The sequence below is a fragment of the Amia ocellicauda genome, chromosome 8, assembly GCF_036373705.1.
Source record: "Amia ocellicauda isolate fAmiCal2 chromosome 8, fAmiCal2.hap1, whole genome shotgun sequence".
NCBI lineage: Eukaryota > Metazoa > Chordata > Actinopteri > Amiiformes > Amiidae > Amia > Amia ocellicauda.
This window is the reverse complement of record NC_089857.1, coordinates 42,139,623-42,165,427: the sequence shown is the minus strand read 5'-3', so window position 1 is coordinate 42,165,427 and position 25,805 is coordinate 42,139,623. Positions and strand designations below refer to the sequence as shown.

The window sequence follows — 25,805 nt, the reverse complement described above, 5'->3', positions numbered from 1 at the left end:
GAAAAAAAGGAAACGGAGACGAAGCAAGTGTGACTGGATATGCATTTTCTTCCATTTTATTTATTACACAGTTTGTAGGTTTAGGATTTCTGTAAAAATAACATTTATATTCTAGACATGCACTACTTCAGTAAAATAATAGTGGCAAGACCTATGCAGTGGAACAGAAGCTACAAAACACTGGTCAACATCTATAATGCCAACTCTATATATATCTTTTTGGTTAAAGCAGTAATATTAGTGTTGGGTTTAAAGTAGAGAAGACAACTTGATAAGAACAGCAAACAATTCTGGAGACAATACAAGTAAAAGACTTATCACCGGCAGTTGTCATAATAGCTTACAACTTGGAAAATGAAAATGTAAAGGTGTGTTTCCAGCAGACACCGTTTGGTGTTCACACATCTGCAGCTCCAAACATGCGTGGGCTTGTCATGTGACCTACTGTCCCATCCGTGCGTCCCCCAACCCTCCTACTCTCTACTGTACCTTCTCTCTCCCCACTTAGGAGAGACCTTTTATTTTCTAGACTTCACTGCCCCCCCCCCCGACGATATGACCAGTGCTATAACAATGATTGCTGGAACATATTTTAAGACGACCCTGAACAAGTTCACGCTTGTGTTGCATAGAACGACATCTTATAAAGTAATTAAACAAACAAATAAAAAAAATGACCACTTCAGTATTAAAAGGAAATCAGCCCAGGCTGTTATTCTGTCTTATCTCCTCCAAGAGTGGACAAGAGCCTGCTTATCAATGTCAGTTGTGCCAGTTAACCCAAATCGCTCTACATTCAGTTTTTTATGCCGATTATAAACAGGTGCCATTCAAGACGATGCTTTTTACAGGCGTTCTGCATCACTGTCCACGTTGTCCTCAAAGTGACCAATACAATACAAGGTTGACCGTTTAATAAAAATTATACCAAATAACTAAAGGCGTGGTTAAAAACAGAAATAACACCAATTCCTTAAATGTAACCAAATTAAATTCATGACCAAGTTTTGACAAAGAAACCACAATATTGTAATACTAAGAATACGTTTCAATTAGACCATTTGATGGACAGTCATGGGTGGACAGCTGTTCTCCATGACTGCATTTCAACTTTGTTTGATGAACAAGTATTTAAAAATATATATATTAAAAAAAACTGCCTGGTGCAATCCCAAAGTGTCGAATATACTTTTGTCCAATTTACCAACTACATTACAAGAGAGACTAGCCACATAAAGAGCACTGAGGCCGGCTGCATAAAACTATATCAGACTAGTCTCAATCTGACAGTTAGTCGCTCAAATCAAGACTAAGACCCGTCTGAGGACATTTTATGCAACGTTTTTAACCGAGTATCATTAGCGTGACTTAATTACACTAAGACCAAGACTGTTTATGTTTATGCAACCAGCCCCAGGAATGCATTTGGATTTCCAACTTGTGTCTACGAGTTAATTATACAGACACGCGGGTAAGAAAATACTGTGATTGGGAGCTCAGTACACGTAAGACTGCCCCTTATAAATTAAAAATGGTATTCACTGACCAATACTCCTTAAAAAGGAAATTCACATTAAATTTGTTCTGTCAGTATAATGAACTCCGCATCCGCATCCATTGAATGTTTATGATCAATCTCAAACTTAGTGAATGACTTTAAAACCTAAAGATATGTTTTTAATTGGTCTCATTCTGTACATCCTGATCTGCACACACTTTTAAATTCCAAAGATGAAGCCTGAGATGCTACTACTAGTGCAAATGTGGAACCGTCCAAGACGCAACGTTCGTCCGATTCAATCTTCTCAGACGAAGCAAGTTTCCAAGGGTAACGGACCTCCGGTGCAAAATCAGCAGCAATCAGTCGTGGGTCGGATATAAAGACTGCGAACATTCAAATTTGTGTGATAATGGTGTAAGGATCCATCGTTCAGTTCATGCACCTCTACGATTCAGAGGAACTTCTGTCCAAATCTGACGTAATGGTTCTGTGATGAACGGAGGCACTACGGAAATGTTTCGTCTTCCATTTCTTTAAGATAAGAAAGTGAATATCCTTGAGGTTTTGGATCCAGCCGGGTCACTGTGGCCGGTAGCCGTTCTGTTGTGGCATGTAGCTCTTCGCAACATTCCTGTCCCCTCGCGTCAGTTCGGGGGTCTCCCTGGCCCGCGGAGGGGCGTCCTCAGTGAGCAGGTCCAGCAGATTCCCCTCCTCGGCTGGGCAGAACGCCAGTGAGCCCGAATTCTGGCCCACGATCTCGATCTGGTTCAGTCCGACGGGCTGCGTGCCGTCGGCCGTCTGGTCTCTTTTGAAGTAGGGCCTCCGGTCGCCGTCCCGGCTCCGCAGGTTGCTGTAGAGATGCGGCGGCTCCTCAGGCCTCTCCTCCGAGTCGAGCAGCGGCTGCGTGGACTCCGACCGCGTGAACACGGGTGGCGCCGGGACCTGGCCCTTGTAGGCGCTGGCCACCACGGTGGAGTATTGCACCGTGCTGGAGGTGGTCTGGCCCGAGTCACCCTCGTCGCTGTCCGAGACGCTCTGCCGGGGGGACGACATGCAGGACGAGCCGCCGATGCCGCTGCTGTGCTCCTCGGACAGGTACTTGCCCTTCTTCAGCAAGAGGGAGGCCTTGTCGTCCTCGCCCATCGACTTTTTGTCGTACGAGTCGATCTCCACCACGCTGACGTCCATCCAGCTGCCCTCCTGGCACGCCTTCGGGTCTTTGGGGGGGTCCGGCTTATGGGCAAACAGACACAAACACACAGACAGAGACACACAGACAAAGAAAAACAACAGACATGTATTTATTTCCCCTTCTACGACCATGCAAGAGCTTTGGTTATACAATGTTAGGTTTACAGATAGACACTACAGTGGGGGAAAAAAGTATTTGATCCCCTGCTGATTTTGTACGTTTGCCCACTGACAAAGAAATGATCAGTCTATAATTTTAATGGTGGGTGTATTTTAACAGTGAGAGACAGAATAACAACAAAACAATCCAGAAAAACGCATTTCAAAAAAGTTATAAATTGATTTGCATGTTAATGAGGGAAATAAGTATTTGATCCCCTATCAATCAGCAAGATTTCTGGCTTAAAATTATAGACTGATCATTTCTTTGTCAGTGGGCAAACGTACAAAATCAGCAGGGGATCAAATACTTTTTTCCCTCACGCCTGCAGCTACAGAACTATGTAACTGGACAGATAAACAACATTTCTGCACAGTTTGTCCTAAAGCGATATTTACCACCGTCGGAGAGTCAGGTGACCAGTCTGCAATCGTGCTATTGGAAGGATCGGGTACTTGTGGCCATATATGCTTCTTAATCCTGTACGGAGAAGAAGAAACCTCGTTTTAAAAGGAGACACGCACAATTGGGTTAAACACTGCCATGCTGCAATAAATACTGAGCTCAAATAAACTTCATGGTTTCATGAATTGGTTAAATAAGCACCTAGCATCTTGTGTCTGTTGCTCTCCACGAGGTGGCGAGAAGCATTTCCTTGGGTTCGAACTCGACTGTCACGTAAAGTAATAAATGTGGTTTAGAGAGAAGTGTGCAAAGTCCATACTCACATGTCCTTCTTGTTGATGCAGAACAGCACGATCAGCACGGTCAGAAACAGGAACCCGATGCAGATGGGCACCACCATGGCCTCGATCTCTCCAGGTGCTGAGTGCAAAAAAAGAGAAGCACGATTACACCACATCTGCATTTCACGGCACAGCAACCCCCCCAGAGAGATCGTCTCCAGTCATTCCTGGAGTGGAAAGGAGAAGCTGCATGTCGGTGCAGGCTGCCAGGCTACAAGACTTAATTACATTCCTACAGATGCATATCTTCCATTAACCCTTCAAGTAAGATGTGGCCTTAAAGAGTAACACAATCTCGACATTAACCGTGGCACTGTAGAACCCCATCCCACCGGGGCGTTCATTGCCTCCGCATCTTCACTCACCGTACTTCTTGGTTGGGAAGGAGTAGCTGGTGCCGTTTGTGGCTCCGGCTTCGGTGAAGGCCATTATGTGAACCGTGTACACCGTGTTACTCGACAGCGATCTTAGCGTGTACATGTGGGTATCAGGGCCAACGGGGATCACTGGAAAACAAGACGGGATCGGAAAATTCGGTCATTATTTAAGATAACTATGGCCATCACCAATACACAAAAACCGACACGTGGAACTTCTGCCCTTTTCATCATGGGGTTTTATTCTTGAAGTTCAAACCTCTCCTCCATTTCCTCCATCAATTGCGAGACTCGCATGCCAAGCGATGGAAGTTCTAGATACCATCAAAGCAAAAGACGCATTTTGGGCCCCTAACTCACCCTTTTCGACTCCCCCGTCGGCCTTGTAGATGATGGTGTAGTTTGTGATGAACCCGTTGCGCTTCTCCACCGGGATCGTTTTCCACTCCAGCTCGGCGTCGTTTTTACCCATCTTCCTCGCCGAGACGGTGGGACCCACAGAAGGACCTATGGTGGCCGTTATATATACGTTAATAACAAAAACAAATCTGTACTTGTAGATACGTTCTTCAAATTGGGACTGAGAAACTATTTCCGGCCGTTATTTTTATTTTTGTTTTAAGTAGTAGTAAGGTCAGTTAAAGAGGCATTTGAGCTGAAGTATGAAACTCACGGCCTTGCTCCAGGTACACTTCCACAGAGCTGTGGGTTCCTGGCCTCCCCCCAGACACCGGATAGACCGATATGAGGTACGGCTTGAATTTCTCCAGATCTATGGAAACAAAACCAAAAAACGCCGATGAGATCTCATGTATGGCATTCAATTACACACTTCCATATTGCCGCCAGTCACCGGGATGCAAACGTTTGCAGAAAAGAAGCTGCACAAAACTATTCAATAGAAACAAAACAGGTTACACTTTAATCAGAATGCAAGGTCAGCTAACTAATGATTTATTTGGCTTTAAGTCCAGCACCACAAAGACAACACATTCAGAACCAGAGACCGCCCGCCTTGGGGAACATTGCTACCTACAAGATTTAAAGCCAAGGTCTAGAACTATTTATGGCTTTTCCATGTTGTCAATTAAGCACAATATACATACATCAATACAACAAGCAAGCCCACAAGTTAACCATCATTGCACACTGTGTTTATCTAAACCCCGAACTTGGGGAGAAAGCCCCGCGTGAGCCGGAGCCCCGAGTGGCACATCGTGGGCTGTGCGAGATCGTGGCGCCCCTGCTCACCCTTTATAAAGGATCCGGTGCTGTTGTTCGGTTCACGCTGCCAGTCCACGGCCCCATCGATCAGGGACTTGCGCTCAATCACGTACTCCTTTACCGTCCGTCGCGGCGGCGTCCACCCGACCCACACCTTCTTCTCTCTGAGGGACCAGTGGAGCTGCACCCCCAGCGAGTGCTCTGCACAATCGGGAGGAGTGTCAGCGAGACCCACTTACAACCCATAAATAAAACAAGCACTGCAGCCTAGAAACTAAAATTGTGTGTCCGGTAAAAACCCTTATTTCTGTCAGTAAACAGTATTTACATGTTTATATGATTTGGACAATTAAAAAAAAAAAGCTGTTCAAAACACATTTGTTTATTTGTTTTTAAAAGGAGCAAGCATCCTTCAATCTTAAACAAATATTTTATTCCACAAACTAATTTCTTAAGATGTATTCATGGATAATAGTTATACAAAAAAGACCAAGATATACAAAAATCGAATTATACACACCGTTCTTTATCTTGGGGATGATCAGGGATGCTGTGGGCGACGGCCCCTTCGAGTTGAACGCTGTCACGCCGACACTGTAGTCCCGGTGGCTGCGCAGTGCAATGACCACGCTCGTGTCGTTGACAACAGTGACATTGTTTTCTTCTGCGTTCAGTTGCTTCCATTTTACTTCATATCTCAGTATATTTCCATTAGCGGAACGAGGCTCCTGCAATGAGAGGATACACGTGGGGGGCAAATTAAGAGAAATTCAGAACAATTGAGAACAAGGGCAGTGATGTTCAGACTGTACAATGCACTAGTTAGAGCTCATCTGGATACTGTGGACAGTTCTGGGCTCCACACTTCAAGAAAGATATCGCTGCTCTAGAGGCAGTTCAGAGGAGAGCAACCAGACTTATTCCAGGTCTGAAGGGAAAGTCCTACTGAGAGACTGAGGACCTGAACCTTTTCACCCTGGAACAGAGGAGACTACGTGGGGACTTGATCCAAGTCTTCAAAATCATGAAAGGCATCGACCACATCAAACCAGAGGAGCTTTTCCAGATCAGCAGGGACACACGCACCCGGGGACACAAATGGAAATTGGGCTTCAAGGCATTCAAGACAGAAAACAGGAGACACTTCTTCACACCGAGAGGCATCACAATCTGAACAAACTCCCCAGCGATGTGGCTGAAGAGACAATTTGGGAACATTCAAAAACAGACTGGATAGGATCCTTGATCACTTAGATATTAATGGACACCAAACGAGCACGATGGGGCGAATGGCCTCCTCTCGATTGGACACTGTCTTATGTTCTTATCTTCTTTATAGCGAGTGGTCTTGCTTACGAAGCCACATCTATACATTTCACATTGGAATATTCTTGATCTGGTCTAACGTTTATGCGCACGGTTCCCAACCCAAGAAAGGAGGACGTTCTCTGTCCGAGCCTTTACCTTCCACAACAGCCGGACCAGTGTCTCCTCCGAGTCGGCACTTTGCTGGATCTCTCGCCACAGATCTGGCTTGTCCGTGGGATCTGGGAGTGGGGGTGGGGGTGGGGGTGGGGGTGGGAGGTGAAAAAGCAAAGGCAGGACTTGAACAATGAAGAAATAAACTACTAGAAAAAGACCCATAAACCTCAGCCTTCCCTATTGCTCTTAATTGTCAACACTGGAATAAGCAGTTTATCACATTGCAGTGGAGTTCCCTCCTAACCCTCATCAAAGCACAAAATCGACATCTCAACTGAACCACAATGCTCAGATCCTCATCACACTGCTCACAACCTCAAACTGGGAAATGAGAACCCCGGCCAGAAAGCATGTTAAAGAGGTCAAATCTCCCTTACTGTCTTCTGGTGTCTTGCCGGTGACGTTGTGGCTCCAGTCGCTCCAGTACCCATGGTCTATATTTTTATTTTTGCACCTCACTTGAAAGACATACTCGGTGAAAGGTGTCAGGCCCTGCTGTCTGAAGGACTCGATGGAGCTGTCCGTGTCAGACTCAGGGACCTGCAACAGAAATGCCAAACACAGTAAGAGACACAGGTTTCACATCGAGTTTACTCCGTTCATTGAGATGAAATCTAAAGGGTACAGACAGAGGGGGAACATGAGGTTAAAATAAATAAACAACAGAAAAGAATAAGCAGCTCCTCTTGCCTCAGACCAGACCGCCGAGGCCGCGGCGCAGTATCGGATGTGGTACTCCAGCTCGATAATATAGGGATCGATTGGGTGCTTCCACTTGACCAGCAGCGATCTCGGAAACATCGCCTCAGAAATCACCTCAGGCTCCTTGGGTGGGAATGTTTTCACTACAAAGATGGGGAAATATTCAGTTTTGTACGACTGGCAGTAACAAACCGTTCAGGCCCAGTCCCAAACGGTCTCTCACAGCGATCTGACAATATTGTGACTGTGTGCTCCAGGGTTTATTTGCTGTAGCAGAGGGGTGTTGTTCATACACTGAGTTTTTTAGTTAATAACAGTGAAATCTTTATCGTGTACATGTGTCACCCACAGCCATTTTCAACATACCAATCTCTACTGGATCCAGCGTTATTTTTTCGGACACGGCTATCCCCAGCTGGTTCTGGGCTTCTACCCACACAACCACTACAACAAAAACCGGCATGACTTTGAAGGACAGCTCGCCGGTGTTGTTCTGAGATGGGTGCCTCAACGTCACAAACTCATGTCTATGGGAACAAAAAATTCACATTGAACATGCGTGTCAGATCTAGAGAGGCTTCCACAGACACTTCATTTGCAGTCTCTCATTGCTGCCCAGCATACGTGCATACAATGTATAAGAGGAGATGCATACTGTGTAGCACACAGGCTGTAGCTGGTGTTCAGTATGGGGTCTCTGCTCCCAGGGTCCCAGGAGCACTGCATGGACCGCGACAGACTCTTGTAATTCACCTGGTGGACCATACAGGTAATATTCCGAGGAGTCTCGGGAGGGTCTGAAAACAGAAAGGAGAGGAAAGGAAGTTTTAAGATTGATTTAACTTCATGGTCAGTGAACACTACAGGAACTGAGCCCAGCCTTCAACCCACTAGGACAGTGGTTCTCAGACCACTTCTCCATCTAAAAGAGAAAACTGTGGACCTCATTAAGCAGAGGGGGCAATTTACAACATATGAAGGAAGGTTTCCATAGGGAAGAGACAAGTTGGGACACTCCCACAGAGCGGTGCTCGAAACTCAATCGCATTACTAGGATTTCCAGGCGCTATAGCCGAAAGCATTACACAGACAGGATTCATCGGTGTTCAGCAGCCACCTCAATAATAAGTCACCATCTGCAGGGCATTACGTGGACAGGATTATACAGAGCACTAATGGCTAAACTTTCCTCCTGTTGCACACTTCAGCTGCTGCAATCTGAATGACTGTGATAAATGGGACCACAAGAAATCATTTCAGTAAATAATGCTTCCCGTTGTCCTTCTCGGTCTGTGTTTTGCGAGTCCTTCCGTCTCCATGCATACCGAAGGCAATATGTCAGGTGAGCTGCAGATCATGTGAGGCGAACCCCCCCCCCACCCCCCTCAAAAAATGGCTGTGAATTCTTATTTGCATGTTCTCGTGCATTAGCATATTTTAAGGAAGTTTTAATTAAGCAGTAAGTACAGACAAGTGACAAGTTAAAGGCAAAACCTGAATAAATGAGTGGAGGAACATAATGAATGCAGATTCCTCCAAACAGGTGCACTGCATGATACAATTAAGCAATTAACATCCCATCATGCTCTGTGCATGTATACAAATGCTGAGCAGGCCCAGCTGACCTGGATTTTGGATCAAGATGGCAAGAGGAAAGGATCTCAGTGACTTTGAAAGAGGGGTCATACAGACGCTCAACTGGCTCGTGTTCTGGACAAGTGGGCGAGTGCATGTGTGGGACACCAAGAGAACGGGACAGGCCTGACTGCTGGACCCCTACAGTGAGGGGGTCCGGAGGCTCTGTTATGCTGTGGGGGGCATTTTCCTGGCATGGTTTGGGTCCACTTGTCCCCTTAGAGGGAAGGGTTACTGCACATCATGACAGAGTGATTCTGAGTGATCACCTTTATCCTATGGTGACACATTACTATCCTGATGGGAGTGTCTCTTCCAGGATGACAATGCCCCCATCCACAGGGCATGAGGGTCACTGAATGGTGTGATGAGTATGAAAATGATGTGACTCATATGCTATGGCCTTTGCAGTCACCAGATCTCAACCCAATTGAACACCTATGGGAGATTCTGGACCGACGTGTTAGACAGCGCTCTCCACCACCATCATCAAAACCCCAAATGAGGGAATATCTTTTGGAAGAATGGTGTCCATCCCTCCAGTAGAGTCCAGAGACTCGTAGAAACTGTGCCAAGAGCATTGAAGCTGGGGCTTGTGGTGCCCAACACCTCACTGAGACACTTTGTTGTCTTTTCCTTTAAATTTGTCACCCGTCCATAGCTGGGTAGGTAGAAGTGGAAATTGTACCGGATAGGAGAGCATTTCAAACTAAACTATTCAGACCCTCTTAAAATAGATTCCCCTTTCTCTCCTTACCTCCTTCCTGAGACACTTTATGTTGTTTTTTTCCTTTAAATGTGTCACCCATCTGCATATCTTCATTTACAACTGTATACAGCAAATCAAAATTGACAGAAAAGAAAGAAAAACACATTGCAGAGGTGGTGTAGCAGTAATACCTGAGGACTGAACCCTAGCGTATCTCCTGAGCCTGACGGACCACAGCTCTAACTGCCTCCAGAAGACAACAGTCAAAGTCTAAGACATGTCATGGTGACAATTTGGCGAATCCAGCATTATTGCGACTTCATAATTATTATCTTCATCTTGTGAAGTCAGCAAAACTGGAATATCATCCTAAATTCTCCGCACACGATAAAGAGTAATGACTCTCCACACGGAAACACAAGCAGCAGCGCACAGCAGGAAATGCACTGCCTGAAACACAGAATACTTACATCCCACCGTAAAGAAAATCCCATAAACGTTCTGCGGCACCTGACTCCATTCAAAAACGTTACAGGTGAGAGGGCTCTCCAGCTGCCTGGTGACGTTGACGGTTATGCTGACTGCCGAGCTATTGATCTTGGTGTAGAGCTCCCGTGGCGCTTTGTGCGTTCTGAACTTCCAGAAGACATCATCAGCCGTGGCCTTGGAGAGGTCCATGAAAGGTTTCGACATGACACAAATGGCCGTGAATTGTGTGTTCAGTTCCAGCACCGGCGACTCGGGGTAAATCCTCCCACCGGTAATCCCAGCTGTAAGGGAACAAAAGCAAGACTATGAGCAACAAGAGTAGGTTGGAACACAGAGTATAAATGGTCAACGAAAGATGTGACATTAGATGAGTTCTCCCCAGCGTAAGCTATGGAGGGTGATCAGTGCAAAAATTAAGACGAACATGATTATTAACATGAAGATGGTGCCATAGAAACTGGTCGGAAGTCAGACATTTTCACACAGAGCGATGGTGGACAGATGTGTCAATGGAAGTTAAAACTTAATAGTTTCCATATTGTATTTTGTTCGTTTTTATTTGGGAAAATGTACTCACTCAAATGGTATCTATAGATAAAGGGAGGTGTTAAATTAAGTCCTACATTTTACTCTATTGCATTTATTTTAGGATTTATACAATGTATTGTGGAGCTATAGAACACATACACATATACAGATATAGGTAGGCTAAATGTATTTAATTTCATGGAGTTAAACGGTTTCAGAGTATGGAGGATTGCCCATACTAAAATTTAAAAAATACAGAGAAAATAAATAAATACATGGACATTTAGGCCTTTATATTTATTTCAACATTTATTCATTCATTTATTTTAACTTTTTTATTAATTCATTATTTTCAACGTGTATTTATTTCCCGTTTTTCTCTTTGCTATTTACATTTCTCAGTGCGCTTTTAAATTTCGTAGCGTCTCTTGTATTTCTTTTTCAAAGTGACTGTCAATCAGAGCTAGTGGGCGGTAGCCAGTGCGTTTATTGGCTAATCCAATGCACATAATCATCTTCATGTTCATGTTAATAATCATCTTCATAAAATCATCTTCATCTTCATGTTCATAAACATATGCATGTACACTTTTGGAGATACAAAAAAAAAAAAAACGGAGACGTCCAGGAAAAGGCAGTAACTAATAATAAATCAATCATATAAAGCCTAAAATAAAGTAATGTAGGACTTAATTTAACACTTCCCTTTATCTATAGATACCGTGTGAGTGAGTACATTTTCCCAAATAAAAAGAACAAAATACAATACCGAAACTTTAAGTTTTAATTTCCATTGACACATCTGTCCACCATCGCTCTGCGTGGAAATTTCTGACTTCCCACCAGTTTCTATGGCACCATTGTAAAAGCGGACAGTCTGCATCTTCATGTTAATAATCATCTTCATGTTCATCTTAATTTTGGCACAGATCACCCTCCAAAGTAAGAACATTAACACTCATCTCAGGCCATCATGTAAAGTCTCCACGATTTGCTGCCTAATATATCCCACCCACTGACAGGTGCCATGATATCGAGATTATCAGTGTTATTCACTTCACCTGTCAGTTGTCATAATGTTATGGCTGATCGGTGTATATTTACAGCGTATGAATGAATGTCAACATTGGGCATTTCACAATATGTTATTAAATTTACTAATACAGTACCAACATATATTCAGCATAATATTTTTAGATTTGTATATTTTCTTAAGTTTGCACAGTTTTTTGCAGAATCAACACTTAACCCAGCTATGAATATAACTGAAGGGAGTGTTATTAATACAACAATATTCTACTTACCCATAGCACAAAGAATGAAGACTGGAGTCAAAAGGAGTAGCAGCAGTATCTTCTCCCCAAAAGTCATCTTGCATATGGTCACCGACATCTCTAAAAAGAAAGATGATGATTTAAGAATAAGACAAAGTCCCTCTACATACTTTCCATTTTACTTTAAAGCTGAACTCTCTCCTGCAGTGAAATTTGAGTATTATGGGTTTAAAACCTCAGTGCTGTTTAGAATAAGGGGCCGAATACCAAGCCTTCTGGAAAGGCGATGGTTATTCCCAGAAAACTGTAACTGATGATCACAAGAGCCTGCCTTGATTCCCGTTTGAAGAATGTGCTCTGACAAGCAACTGGAAAGGGCCAAGAGGGCAACACAAAACCAACAAAATTGAAAAGGAGCCAACAGATACAATATCGTATACGTTGGTAGAAAATCTGTGCAAAACCATACAACTGAACAAGTGCCTACTTGCTAAATTGTGAAAATAAAACAAGAAAAAAATGTGAAAACCACAGTAGTAACAAGAAGGAAAATAATTTATTCTACCCTGCATCTGCTGAAAATCACACCTTGGTAACAATTCTGAGTGATGCATGCTTCACTGAACATCCATTTAAAACCAGGGTACGCATTGGTCCAGGTAATGTGAAAGCTTAGCGTCTGAAAAATATATAATGTGCTTCGTAAAGCAAGCAGCCGCAACTTACGTAAACGAATTGATCACAAAGCACGGAGAAACTCTGCAAGGGCTCAGATTGCAGCCAGGCTACGTTTTGCATAACCGTGATGGGTAGTTTTAACAAAGCAAGCATTTGCCTGCATAGGCCATGGGAATACTGTTAAATAAATAAATATAGAAAAACTGTAATTACAGGAGACCAGCATTGGTCCCACCCCACCAAGAGAGAATTGCTGGTTTAATATGAATTTAAAGTAGTGCAGTTCACACCTTACACTTCTAATCGCAAGACAACTGAAAACGGTTGCAAAAGAACGACTTGCGCAGCGCCACTGTGGCAGAGCTGTCTGCCGCCCTCTTTGGGTGTTTCTCATGGCAGTGAGGGGGATTTATTGATGCCAACCGTTCCGGTATTCCAATTTACATAGAAGCAGGGGTGTTACCTTTCAGTGCTGCAGTGCTCTACTGTTTGTGAAACGATCGACGTTTAATTCCTGACTTCAGGCCTTCAGCTAAAAAAGTTAAAATTTGGATTCATACAAAGATTGCTTGTGTTCTCAAAAAGTTCCAGCACAGTCATGTCTTGCCCTCCAACACTACAATTATCCAAATAATTTCAAATAAACAAAAACCAATACAGGACTAACAGTCCAAAAAAAAAAAAACTGACTTAAGTTTAAAAGCATTATGCTTTATTAAGCATTATTATCTCAGAGAAAATATGAATATAAAATGCAATGTCCAGTTTGACTTGGGGGTGGTCTGCATAACAATCAAGATAAAGAAATTCCCCAGAGTGCAGTTTGTGTGACCTTTACAAGATGAGGAACCAATCAGGGAGAATTTGAATTTCAGATCAGAGGTGAAATGGATGCAATTAGCGAACCCTTCTCTAGGCTATTAAGTGAATATTGTTTTTTGCTTTCAGTTAATTTCACAGGCAGCAGCAGCTTAACGTCGAAGTTGTTATCATTGTAACGGTGCAGCGAGGGGCCTTCCGCAACGCAAACGGACTTTGTAAGTGCAGAGTATCAGACGAACACCCACAAACAACTGATTACAACAGTATGGGAAAGCGAACTACATCACCAGTGAACACAGGTTTGCAGACAAGCTGCTTGTAACCTTCAGTGAGTTGATAAAAAATACATTTGTGTGAACAAAGTCTTCACAACACAATCAGACTGCATTTCAGTGCTTTCATTACAACTCATCTCTGTATTTTGAAGTTACTGGTCACCAAATAAGGCATGCTCTTGGATTAAAAGGCACTGCTGGTAGCTTTTAAACTAATAAATGTACTTTAGTTTCCTTCTATTGTTCAATTCCCTTTTCTATTTTAGTTTTATTGTGTGCAGTATAGAACCTCTCAATTTAAAACCATCAAAAATGTTTTTTTCTGCTTCTCTTGGTTGGCTTCCTTTATATCTATTATTAACTAAATGACCACATGACTTTTGTTCAGCCAAGTGAAACCACTCGTGTGCAACCAACAGATGGCAGGGAAGTAGAGACGCAAAAATTATTAACACAGCACAGCACATTACAAAACACTGCATTATGGGAAGAAAAACAAATCAAATGCTAGGAGCCAGCAAAACTTATTATTAGACAATTTCAGTTTCTTATAAAATGCCATATAACCAAATGTGAAACAGGAGTCATACATGAGCTAACAAGATAAAGTAACACTGCAGTCTTAAGGAAGAGTGGTCTGAAAGTTCTTTAAAAAACAAAACACGATTAATACATGTTTTTTTAATTGCTTTTACAAAATCTTTTCAAAACAGGCAATTGATACATTTTCTGTAAAGCTGTGTGTAGGCTATGTCAGTTCAAGAGCTCAAACATAGTAAGGAAATAATATGGTATGTACATAAACTGATCAATGTAAGTCACTTAATTGGCAACATGTATGGAGTTACTTTAAAATGTTCAAAGAGCAATAAAAAGAAGAGGGGGTGTCAGAAATGATTTGAGGAAGTTTGCACAGCAATCTCAATACTTTTTATACTTCCTTTACCACATGAAGTATCATTTTTACTAAGTACAGAAGAGGTGGGGTTTCTTGGCCTGCTGTCAAAAAGGTTACATAGCAGCAATGAATAACAGACAGATGCAGAAATTAGCGTTCCCAAAGAATGCAGATTTCACAATCAAATCAAGGATTTAACCGCAACTGTAAGCCGCCCATAACAATTTTAGTCCCATCTCCGTGAACACCCAAAACACAGTCCCGCCCTTTAGACCTTTTCAAATAATCTGGCGATCTTTCAAATCCAGAAATCTCATGTCTATAGTAGACGTAGGGAAAGCCTGATGTAATTATCAGGTTTAGCATCACCTTCATACCACTTCATGTGCTGAAACATTTTGTACTAACCAAATTTTTACTGTTCTTAAAAATTCAAGCCTTGAGAGAGAGTTTTCTTTGCGAAGTGGTGTCCGCAGCTCGCACTACGAGATACGACTGAATAAGAGACCGAAAAAGAAAAGAGCCGACGCCAACAGCTGCTCAAATGGCCATGAACAAACTGCCACATCGGGAGTAATTACTGTGGGTGAGGAATTACACATGAATTTAAAGCGAAAACAACTATTTTCACACGTTCTTGGAATCCGCACACAATGGGCAATTAGACATACCCATTCGATCTGCACAGAGGAGTCACTGGGATTCTGTTAATTCAATCTGCCAGCTTCTCATCCTCTCATCCTGATCTGCCTGGCACGAAGGTCGGTGCTCAACACCTGAGGCAATGCTTTGCGGGACTCATTTGTCGAAAAATGCCAGAAAAGACTTCAAAAGAGGTTTGCGAACAGAAGAGAAATGGTAGCGAACGATTCAATCATGAAACTGATCCCCCGTACCCGGTGATATTATTTCAAAGTGTGCTGTGGGGAGAACAGAGCCATCTCTTGTGATTCATAGTGTGGGGGGGGGGGGGGCTGGAAACAAAACATGGAATTGAGCTTGGTAATACAATCCCTCAGCCCAGCACACAAATTGGTGTAAAAAATTGTATTTTACTGTTATTACAGTACAAATGTCACAAAATAAAAGTGCAAGACTTGACCCATTCCTTTGACTCTGCAACTCAGTGCGCTTATCTCAACGACGTTGTTGATGTCTGGGGTTGTAAAAGATCATGAAGCGCAGTCTTTCCTTGTTTGAAAAACTGCCCGACTCATACAAGCCAACTCCTTGTGAACACAGCACAGTCCGTCCCTCCGTCAGCCCAGGTGTATTGTTTTGACCACTGGCGAGCTCTCTGAGCTGTACACGGCGTTCTGCACACCGTCCCTCCCCTGGACCAGCTGGCCCCCATAGAGGCTGAGGCCAAGACACGACACGAGGGCCATGTTAACTCAGAAAACCATGTTAAAAGTACCACAAAGGGCGCTATATATATTAAAAGAACATGAATGTACTTTGTCGACTTCACTCAAAGTTGTGTGACATTTCCACTACGCCCAACAGCACGCCCCACCTGCCTCATTAGAAAAGGCAGGCTTTAACTAGTGTGAAGATAAAGCTTTGTCGCATGGCATCTGAAAAACAGTGCGTCCTGATGGCCAGAGAAGCACACCAAGACTCAAGTATCCACACTGGGTCCACAAAGCCATTTTATCATTCCACCACCTGGAAGAGACTATTCTCTCCCTTTTTCTTCTTTTCCATGGGCCCTGTTATCTTCCTCTCTGTCACAAGCGTTGCATTTGGTTTTATTCCTGGACTTTGTTGCCAGGAGCTCCTGAACACGGCCGGTCCCTCCCTTCAGTTCAGTGAAGGCAAAGCAGCACAGACCCCCCTCCCCTGTCTGCCACCGGATGGTGTTGGCGATTAAATAAACCACAAGCAGGCTTCTTATCTCACTCTCTGCCCAATTTACATCTTGCTTTCCTCTCTCGGATCCTTTACAGATTGTTTGTTGTAAACTGCCTGTTGGCCATCAGTTTGTCAGACATTTTCTTTCTGCCCTCGTGGTGCTGTCCCGTCCCCTCTGCAGGCCCTGCTTTTCACATGGCTCGGGTTGTCTACATGCTTTTCAAGTCTCGGTCTGCAGAAGGCAGGCTTATGGAAGAAAAGACAAGACTTATTTTAATGCCACGTTTACATGAATGTCAGTGGTCACAAATGCCAGTCAGCAAATGCAAAGCCAGGTGCCAGATACACAGTGTGACTTGCAGGACACACTGCAGCTCTTTCTGCACCTACAGAGCAGATGCATCATTTATTTCCTTCGCTTGTTCATGCTACACATGCCAATGTAAGGGACCCTTTAGTTAGATGGGGTATTCTTCGCAAAAATAAATAATACTTTAGTAAATGACACACATGACTTCCAATAGAAATGGAATGCGTTTTTAAATCTCCACTGATTCTGCCAGCCTCCTTTCTGCTCGACAGGGTGGGAGACAATGAACTAGAAGCGGCTACAGACATCAGCATAATTTAGTGGAATTTGCCAAGGGAAACATAATTGTACAGTCCCATGGAGCGCTGCCAACTCTATGAGGATGTGGTGTGTGTGTGTGTGAGCGAGCTCTTTCTACAGTGACTTTAATGTGCAACATGAAAGGCGAGACCTGTATAACAAATTAATCTTGAATACGTACACATTTTATTGGGATTATCTTCTGCCATTAATAAACAACCGCTGTAATCGTGAAACACAGTCAACAAGCACCAGTAATCGCATTAAACTGACCGGTCACGTCTCATTCTGTTGGCCCTCTTGATCGAGCCCCAGCAATTTCTAGACAAGGACACCGATGAGACCACATTAAAAGCCAAGCCCTTGTCACATATCAACTCTTCCACTGCAATACCTGCCATTCGATATTTATATTGTAATTCCAGACCCTTTTAACCCACCAGCATGATAATACTCATTAGCACTGGATTTAATTTTCCGTGTCCCTGGCGCTCTGCTCTTCCTTTATTGATACATGCATCTCCTGTTTAACATCATTATTAACCGTATCAAACTTTTCGTCCTTGATATAGAGTTGTGGCTCTCAATCCTGGTCCTGGGGCCCAATATCCTGCTATTTTTTGTTCTCTCAATTCCTTAAAAAATAATTGGGCTAATCAGAGTTTATTAATAATTGCAAACCATTAGAGACGTCAGGTTGACTACAAAAGTACACAAGGCACCCAGATTCACCAACTTTTTGTAATTTTAAATCATTTTAAGAATCAAGTAAAGCAGCCACTGCTCAAATAGTTCAATTTAGGTTTCAGTTAATGAATTCAGGGTGCACTTTGATCAAAAACGCACAGGACATCGGGTCCCCACCAAGATTGGGAAACTCTGATATAGAGGACCCCCTACGCTGCTGGTTAACTGTTAACTTAACTGTTAACTGAGCTCTCAATTACTTAATTGAACTAATAATTTGCTTACATTTGATTTTTTATATTGTAACGGATACAAAGTTGGTTCCTTATCAAGATATGTTCCTTATACAATTATTTTCTGTACTGTTTAAAATTTTAAAAGGAAATTAGTTTAAGTTTGAGTTCAATTAAGTAAATGAGAGCTCTGCTGGAACAAAAACCAGCAGGGTAGGGGCTCCTCCGGGAGCAGGGTGTGGTCTTGTGGCTATTCCAGCACAGTAGTTATGCTACTTGGCACCACTGTAACACACATACATACATTTTAGTATCCAGTTTTCTTCCCATTAACCAGTCCCTATTCACCCTGTCTACAGTTGTTAAAGTTATACCAATCTGGTGCTTGTTCAGAAAGAAACCTGCATCAGCATGTCTTCAAAAGAAACGGGAATCGTCTGGTAGCCTTCCGAATAATGCGCAATATTTATAGTACAGTGAACTTGACAAACTGCTTAATTGGCATAGCACCCAGTCCTGTGGTTCCTTACAACCCTGTGTTTGTGTTCCGTTATTTATGTGTGTGTGTGTATACATTTGTTGTGCTTTAATGCATTTTTTTTTTTTTAACTTCCCACTTTTTTTTTTTTTGAACGTCTCCTCAAGTGTCGGTCTGTATTTCTGTATTAATAATAACATAAAACAGCACCCTGTATGAATACACTCATATTAGAGAGAACAGAGGTGCCATTATGACTTAAAAAGCTATTAAACTGTTTGTACAATAAGGGTGTAACTGTAGACACTATCACCCTTACCAGGGTTTGTGGTTTATTTTTCTCACAGTTCACTGGCACCCGAATTAAACCTAGTCAACTCCTTCTCTCATTTTGTAACCTCCAGAATTGCAAAATTGAAATATACTGATGTGCAAGATGCATGAAGCCAGAGATCAAAGCAACTCAACCCCACTCCACTTCGCATGATTTACACTGGACCCCAAACTCAACCCCACTCCACTTCCAATGATTTACACTGGACCCCAAACTCAACCTCACTCCACTTCGCATGATTTACACTGGACCCAAACACAACCCCACTCCACTTCGCATGATTTACACTGGACCCCAAACACAACCCCACTCCACTTCGCATGATTTACACTGGACCCCAAACACAACCCCACTCCACTTCGCATGATTTACACTGGACCCCAAACTCAACCCCACTCCACTTCGCATGATTTACACTGGACCCCAAACTCAACCTCACTCCACTTCGCATGATTTACACTGGACCCCAAACTCAAGCTCACTCCACTTCCCATGATTTACACTGGACCCCAAACTCAACCCCACTCCACTTCGCATGATTTACACTGGACCCCAAACTCAACCCCACTCCACTTCGCATGATTTACACTGGACCCCAAACTCAAGCTCACTCCACTTCCCATGATTTACACTGGACCCCAAACTCAACCCCACTCCACTTCGCATGATTTACACTGGACCCCAAACTCAACCCCACTCCACTTCGCATGATTTACACTGGACCCCAAACTCAACCCCACTCCACTTCGCATGATTTACACTGGACCCCAAACTCAACCCCACTCCACTTCGCATGATTTACACTGGACCCCAAACTCAACCCCACTCCACTTCGCATGATTTACACTGGACCCCAAACTCAACCCCACTCCACTTCGCATGATTTACACTGGACCCCAAACTCAACCCCACTCCACTTCGCATGATTTACACTGGACCCCAAACTCAACCCCACTCCACTTCGCATGATTTACACTGGACCCCAAACTCAACCCCACTCCACTTCGCATGATTTACACTGGACCCCAAACTCAACCCCACTCCACTTCGCATGATTTACACTGGACCCCAAACTCAACCCCACTCCACTTCCAATGATTTACACTGGACCCCAAACTCAACCTCACTCCACTTCGCATGATTTACACTGGACCCAAACACAACCCCACTCCACTTCGCATGATTTACACTGGACCCCAAACACAACCCCACTCCACTTCGCATGATTTACACTGGACCCCAAACACAACCCCACTCCACTTCGCATGATTTACACTGGACCCCAAACTCAACCTCACTCCACTTCGCATGATTTACACTGGACCCCAAACTCAAGCTCACTCCACTTCCCATGATTTACACTGGACCCCAAACTCAACCCCACTCCACTTCGCATGATTTACACTGGACCCCAAACTCAACCCCACTCCACTTCGCATGATTTACACTGGACCCCAAACTCAACCCCACTCCACTTCGCATGATTTACACTGGACCCCAAACTCAAGCTCACTCCACTTCCCATGATTTACACTGGACCCCAAACTCAACCCCACTCCACTTCGCATGATTTACACTGGACCCCAAACTCAACCCCACTCCACTTCGCATGATTTACACTGGACCCCAAACTCAACCCCACTCCACTTCGCATGATTTACACTGGACCCCAAACTCAACCCCACTCCACTTCGCATGATTTACACTGGACCCCAAACTCAACCCCACTCCACTTCGCATGATTTACACTGGACCCCAAACTCAACCCCACTCCACTTCGCATGATTTACACTGGACCCCAAACTCAACCCCACTCCACTTCGCATGATTTACACTGGACCCCAAACTCAACCCCACTCCACTTCGCATGATTTACACTGGACCCCAAACTCAACCCCACTCCACTTCGCATGATTTACACTGGACCCCAAACTCAACCCCACTCCACTTCGCATGATTTACACTGGACCCCAAACTCAACCCCACTCCACTTCGCATGATTTACACTGGACCCCAAACTCAACCCCACTCCACTTCGCATGATTTACACTGGACCCCAAACTCAACCCCACTCCACTTCGCATGATTTACACTGGACCCCAAACTCAAGCTCACTCCACTTCGCATGATTTACACTGGACCCCAAACTCAACCCCACTCCACTTCGCATGATTTACACTGGACCCCAAACTCAACCCCACTCCACTTCGCATGATTTACACTGGACCCCAAACTCAAGCTCACTCCACTTCGCATGATTTACACTGGACCCCAAACTCAAGCTCACTCCACTTCGCATGATTTACACTGGACCCCAAACTCAACCCCACTCCACTTCGCATGATTTACACTGGACCCCAAACTCAACCCCACTCCACTTCGTATGATTTACACTGGACCCCAAACTCAACCCCACTCCACTTCGCATGATTTACACTAGACCCCAAACTCAAGCTCACTCCACTTCCCATGATTTACACTGGACCCCAAACTCAACCCCACTCCACTTCGCATGATTTACACTGGACCCCAAACTCAACCCCACTCCACTTCGCATGATTCATGTAAACAGAACAAGAGGACTCGTTTAGGAAGCGCCGTTCACACGTTTTAATTAGCGCATATGTACAAGGTATAGCTATGTTGCACCCTTGGTTAAGACCCAGAGGGGAGTAGGAAAGAGCACGTCTGGGAGGGCCTGTCATAAAGTACAGCTCAACTTCAAGATGAGCACCCCATCAAAGATCAACACGATTTCAGAGTCACACACACAACAAGTAGCACATCACGGCTTGTGTACTACAAGCTGTAGAGCATTTGTGATAAAGATCAGCGTTTAAATGCGATATATAAGGCGATCGATTGATTAGACGTCACACGTCGATCAGGCGATAAACTGTCAATCAACCCGTACCGATAAATACCGACACCGTCCCGCACAAGCCTGCTGTAACGGGTTTACTGCTTTAAAGAGACAGTTCTTGTTTATTTTGTCCCACTGGCGGAAAGTGACTTAAGTGCCTCGCAGAGACGGGCTGCGTGAAAACATCCGCTTCGTCCTCCAGAAAAGCAACAGCGCGTCCCGGGACGAGCGCAGGCGGCCCGCCGTCACATATGTGGGACCCGCAGCACGGCGCTCCTGCCTCCGCGTCTCTTCATAAAGGAGGCGGGGAGACCTACCGTGGTGGCGATGAAACAGCGCCTCTCAAACCCCCGTAAATCCTCCCGTTTCGGGCATTTTCACTGGATTCTCCGCGTCAGACACCATCGCACCCCGCCAGCCTGGCTCTCCTGCTTTGCTTTTTTTCTCTCTGTATCGGGAGAGGCGGGGCCAGTGCGTGACGCCGGCCTGCGTGCTTACGTTCTGCACTCTAGCGCAGCTCCTGATTGGCTGCTCAAAACATTCCCAACCACGCCGTGACGTCAGGCTCTACGCGGCGATTCCCGTTAGTCCCCGCCTTCTTTGCTGGAAACAGATGTTTATGGAAGCGGGCCGGTGTGGACGGCGCCAGCTGGGACCTCACTGGCGCAGGACTGTCAGCTCTCTACTGCAGATTGAGTTTAAAAGCTCTTTTGTTGGACGTGATGACTTCCTTTATTTGTAGAAAGTGAAGCGTCCCCTTAAGTGTAGATTCCCTGCATGTTTATATAACCTGCATAATAATAACCTGCTTTTCATGGTGTCCCCTGGGACAGGTCCCTGAGAGACACAGGGGATCTCCTCTGAATATGCCGTACACTAAGCCTTTTTTTATAATTAAAATATACTTGTTAAAAAACAACATAAGATCCCAATATTTGTAATTTTACAAGCAACTTCAATTGTTAACGTAACCGAATAAGAGTAAGTTTTAAACCCAGTTTAATTGGTTGGGGTATATATATGCTATATATATGTTGTCTGCCAAAAGTCTTACAGTTACTGACCTCCTCCACAATGTTTTAGTGGGGAAATGCTGTTGTCCCTTTTCCTTTAGCTTTATTTTTATATAATTATATATATATACTTTCTCTCCATGCTTATTTATGCAGCTTGCATTATTCTAAGCAAAGCAAAAAGTCAAATAATGAATGTTTGTTTTGTAGGCAGCAATAGTGGACACGCACATTTTATTCTTTGCTGCTTCTCAGAATTTGGCCTCCTTGAAGAGAAGGTCTAGGGATGTGCATTATTCCTCGGATGGTGCAGGAAGCAGGACAACCTGTGAAATAACACACTTCGCATCCGTCCAAGTTAGACAATTGAACTGAGCAGGAAGCTTTTCTTCCTGCAACCCTGGGACGCCGCACGATTGTATTCAGGTCGCCCACACACACCACAGATTCCTCTTTGAGAGCACCAGCCAGAGTTCAGAGTTCTTAGAACTGAAGAGTTACATTTACCCGTTTTGTGTTAATTCAAGTACAAAATAACTGTTTTACAATTGACCAAATTACAACATCATAATTTATTTTTTTCTCACTCTTTTGTGAATTTCATCACAAAATTGCGTTGTCCCAGAACAAACACTGAATGTGTTAAATTAAACACATTAGTTCTAAGAGTGTGCTGAAACTGACAGCTCCCTGTGTTTGATCCACATGGACCTGATGTTTGAAATGCTTTGTTGAAATAACGTGTATCTGTAAAAAACAAATAATAATAATAATAATAATAATAATAATAATAATAATAATAATAATAACGAACAATACATACACACATGAAATGGAATGCCAATGCGATCAGAAAGCCTTTCTTTCTACGACAGCTTTAACCTGTGAGGCTGATTGGCCCTTCACTATTAGTAGGGAATACTAAGGACAACAGTGCAAACCCCGGCACCATGATTCATGAACGGGTGCAAAGCTACCCTAGTGGTGTAATCCTCTCTTTTCCTTGTTGAAACCCGACACATATTTAGATGTCTGCCACAGATTAGATTGGATTCTACTGCTCCACAGAATTTCTGAAACTGTTGCCCAATGAACCGAATGAAATGTCGCCCACGGCTCCTTATTTACCCACCAGCAATGCTGAATTGCGAAGTGTGCACAGAAGAGTGATTTATTCAGATCCTTCTCCACAGCTCTGATGGGGGCATGATGGTCATATGATCAGATTAATATTCTCAGACAGTTTACTGCACTGATGTCTGTTGGCCAGCACAGCACTTATTTTACACTTTAATGTGTCAGGTGACTCTGCTGCTGCTCTATGAGAACCAGGTATCTTACATGTTCAGTGAAGCGACTGACTGTCCTCTGCGGGGCTCTGGCCTAACTCTAGTGCCGGGCAGAACATCTGCAAGTGTGTGGAGGGGCTAGAATGTGCTTTTAAGGGGAGTTCATAAAAGGTACTCAATTTAGGAAAAGACTGTCCGTATAATGATAGGACACTGGGCATTCGAATATGTGCATAAGAATACTGACCTGAGATAACAGTTTTTAGAAAGATGATTGTATCTGGTAAATAATAGCTGTCTGTCTAGAAGACTAATCAAAAATACTACATACTGAACATATCATTGCAGAATGATCTGTCAGGGTTGATTATTGCGGAAGTTGCATAGAAGCAAATTGTAATTAGGCATTTTTAATAATGACAGGAAGTAGCTGTGGGTTGCAGATAAATTTAACAAACGTTCAATAAAGCACTCCTTGTCAGAACAGTGGTGTGGGAACTTCAAACAGAAACTAAACATGCTGCAAAACTGACTTTGCTATTTAAAGCACTCACACAATGTGTACAATACATTTCTAAGGGAAGGTGTCTAAATATGCAGTAACAAGACATCTGAAAACCAATCATAAACATACATGATCAGCAGTATTTCATGTCTGTAACAATTGATTAAAAATACTTATTTTGTAACAATATTAGTTTGTATATACAGTAGTAACGCTACATTTTTGGAACACTTTTTTATTGGATGTGATTACAGAGACTTTAGGACTGGAAAAACAGCTGAAGAAGACTGTTAGTATAAAGCCTAAGATAAAAAGCCTAAGTTATTTATTCATTAATCTTTAAGATTAAAATATATTGTTTTTTTACAGCATTTACAAGGAGCTTCAAGATAGTTTAGTACATGGACATAAGCACAAAACTGTTTAGTCATTATATATTGAACATTGAAGCCTGTGAGATGCATTGGATGAAACTATAAGTGTCATGTATTCAATGACAGCTACATTTATTTTGAGATCTGATCTCAAAAGCCAACTAGGAAAAGGCAGCACGGAGAACTGTTGGAACACGTCTCTGTGTGAGCTGATTGGCTGCCGCATCACCACCCACACACACCGAGGCCATATGTGGCAAATGAATCACTTTACTGGAAGCACACTGCCTGGAAACCCCTTTGTTTGACCTTCATTTGAATAACCTTGTCTGTATCTTGTCACAGTGAACTTCTGTAACCATGAGAGGCTGAAGTGAGGAGTACAAGGGAGGTGCACTTTCTTAAAAAGCCAGAAATAATTAAGCACAATCACAGAGAAAGATGCTCTTTTTAATGAGGTGGTACTTTCAGGAGCATCAGCTAGAGGTTGCCTCCAACTTAATCTATTGCCTACAGAAGAGCAAAGACTATATGCATTTGTTCTGTACTCACTTTTGTGCTCGACTACCAAGAAGGAGAGCACTGCAGTGTCCGTGTGGTTTAGCAAAATTAATTTTAAAAAGTAAGGGGGGAAAAAACATTGTATGGGATGGAATTACCACATCAAAGATGCAAAGTCAGAAAGAAATGGACATTCAAGCTATATCTCTCAAATGCAAAGAGGTGTTTGCTCATACTAGATATTTCCATGAAGTCTAACATGGCCTTATCATGCCCCAAGCTTCCAGACTAATTTTGATTAGACACATTCAGAAACCTGCAATGCAGATAGAAAATGTATGAGACGGTGAGTTGAGAAATCTGCCAACAGAAT

The 25,805-nt window shown here is 43.4% G+C and overlaps 1 protein-coding gene across 1 annotated transcript; it reads right to left on the bottom strand.

Moving 5' to 3' along the window:
• Positions 1 to 25: 25 nt before the first annotated feature.
• On the bottom strand, positions 26 to 22,225 carry il6st (interleukin 6 cytokine family signal transduce). The gene is made up of 16 exons (XM_066711476.1): positions 22,068 to 22,225; positions 12,049 to 12,138; positions 10,198 to 10,497; positions 8,039 to 8,180; positions 7,750 to 7,910; positions 7,372 to 7,526; positions 7,059 to 7,221; positions 6,664 to 6,746; positions 5,720 to 5,927; positions 5,227 to 5,400; positions 4,649 to 4,747; positions 4,336 to 4,482; positions 3,964 to 4,104; positions 3,581 to 3,677; positions 3,251 to 3,332; positions 26 to 2,734 (listed from the first exon to the last, which is right to left on the bottom strand). The coding sequence occupies exons 2-16, from the start codon at positions 12,134 to 12,136 to the stop codon at positions 2,081 to 2,083; spliced, it is 2,694 nt and encodes an 897-aa protein (XP_066567573.1). The 5' UTR covers positions 12,137 to 12,138; positions 22,068 to 22,225; the 3' UTR covers positions 26 to 2,080.
• Positions 22,226 to 25,805: the final 3,580 nt, after the last annotated feature.

Bases quoted from the DNA above. Each gene is read 5' to 3' on its own strand.
- il6st (XM_066711476.1), bottom strand. From the start codon at position 12,136: ATGTCGGTGACCATATGCAAGATGACTTTTGGGGAGAAGATACTGCTG. The intron at 8,181-10,197 runs GTAAGTATTCTG...TTCTGTTTTCAG, and splicing joins GATTTTCTTTACGGTGGGAT to ACCCTCCCGAGACTCCTCGG. The intron at 6,747-7,058 runs GTAAGGGAGATT...CCCCACTCCCAG, and splicing joins CGGCAAGACACCAGAAGACA to ATCCCACGGACAAGCCAGAT.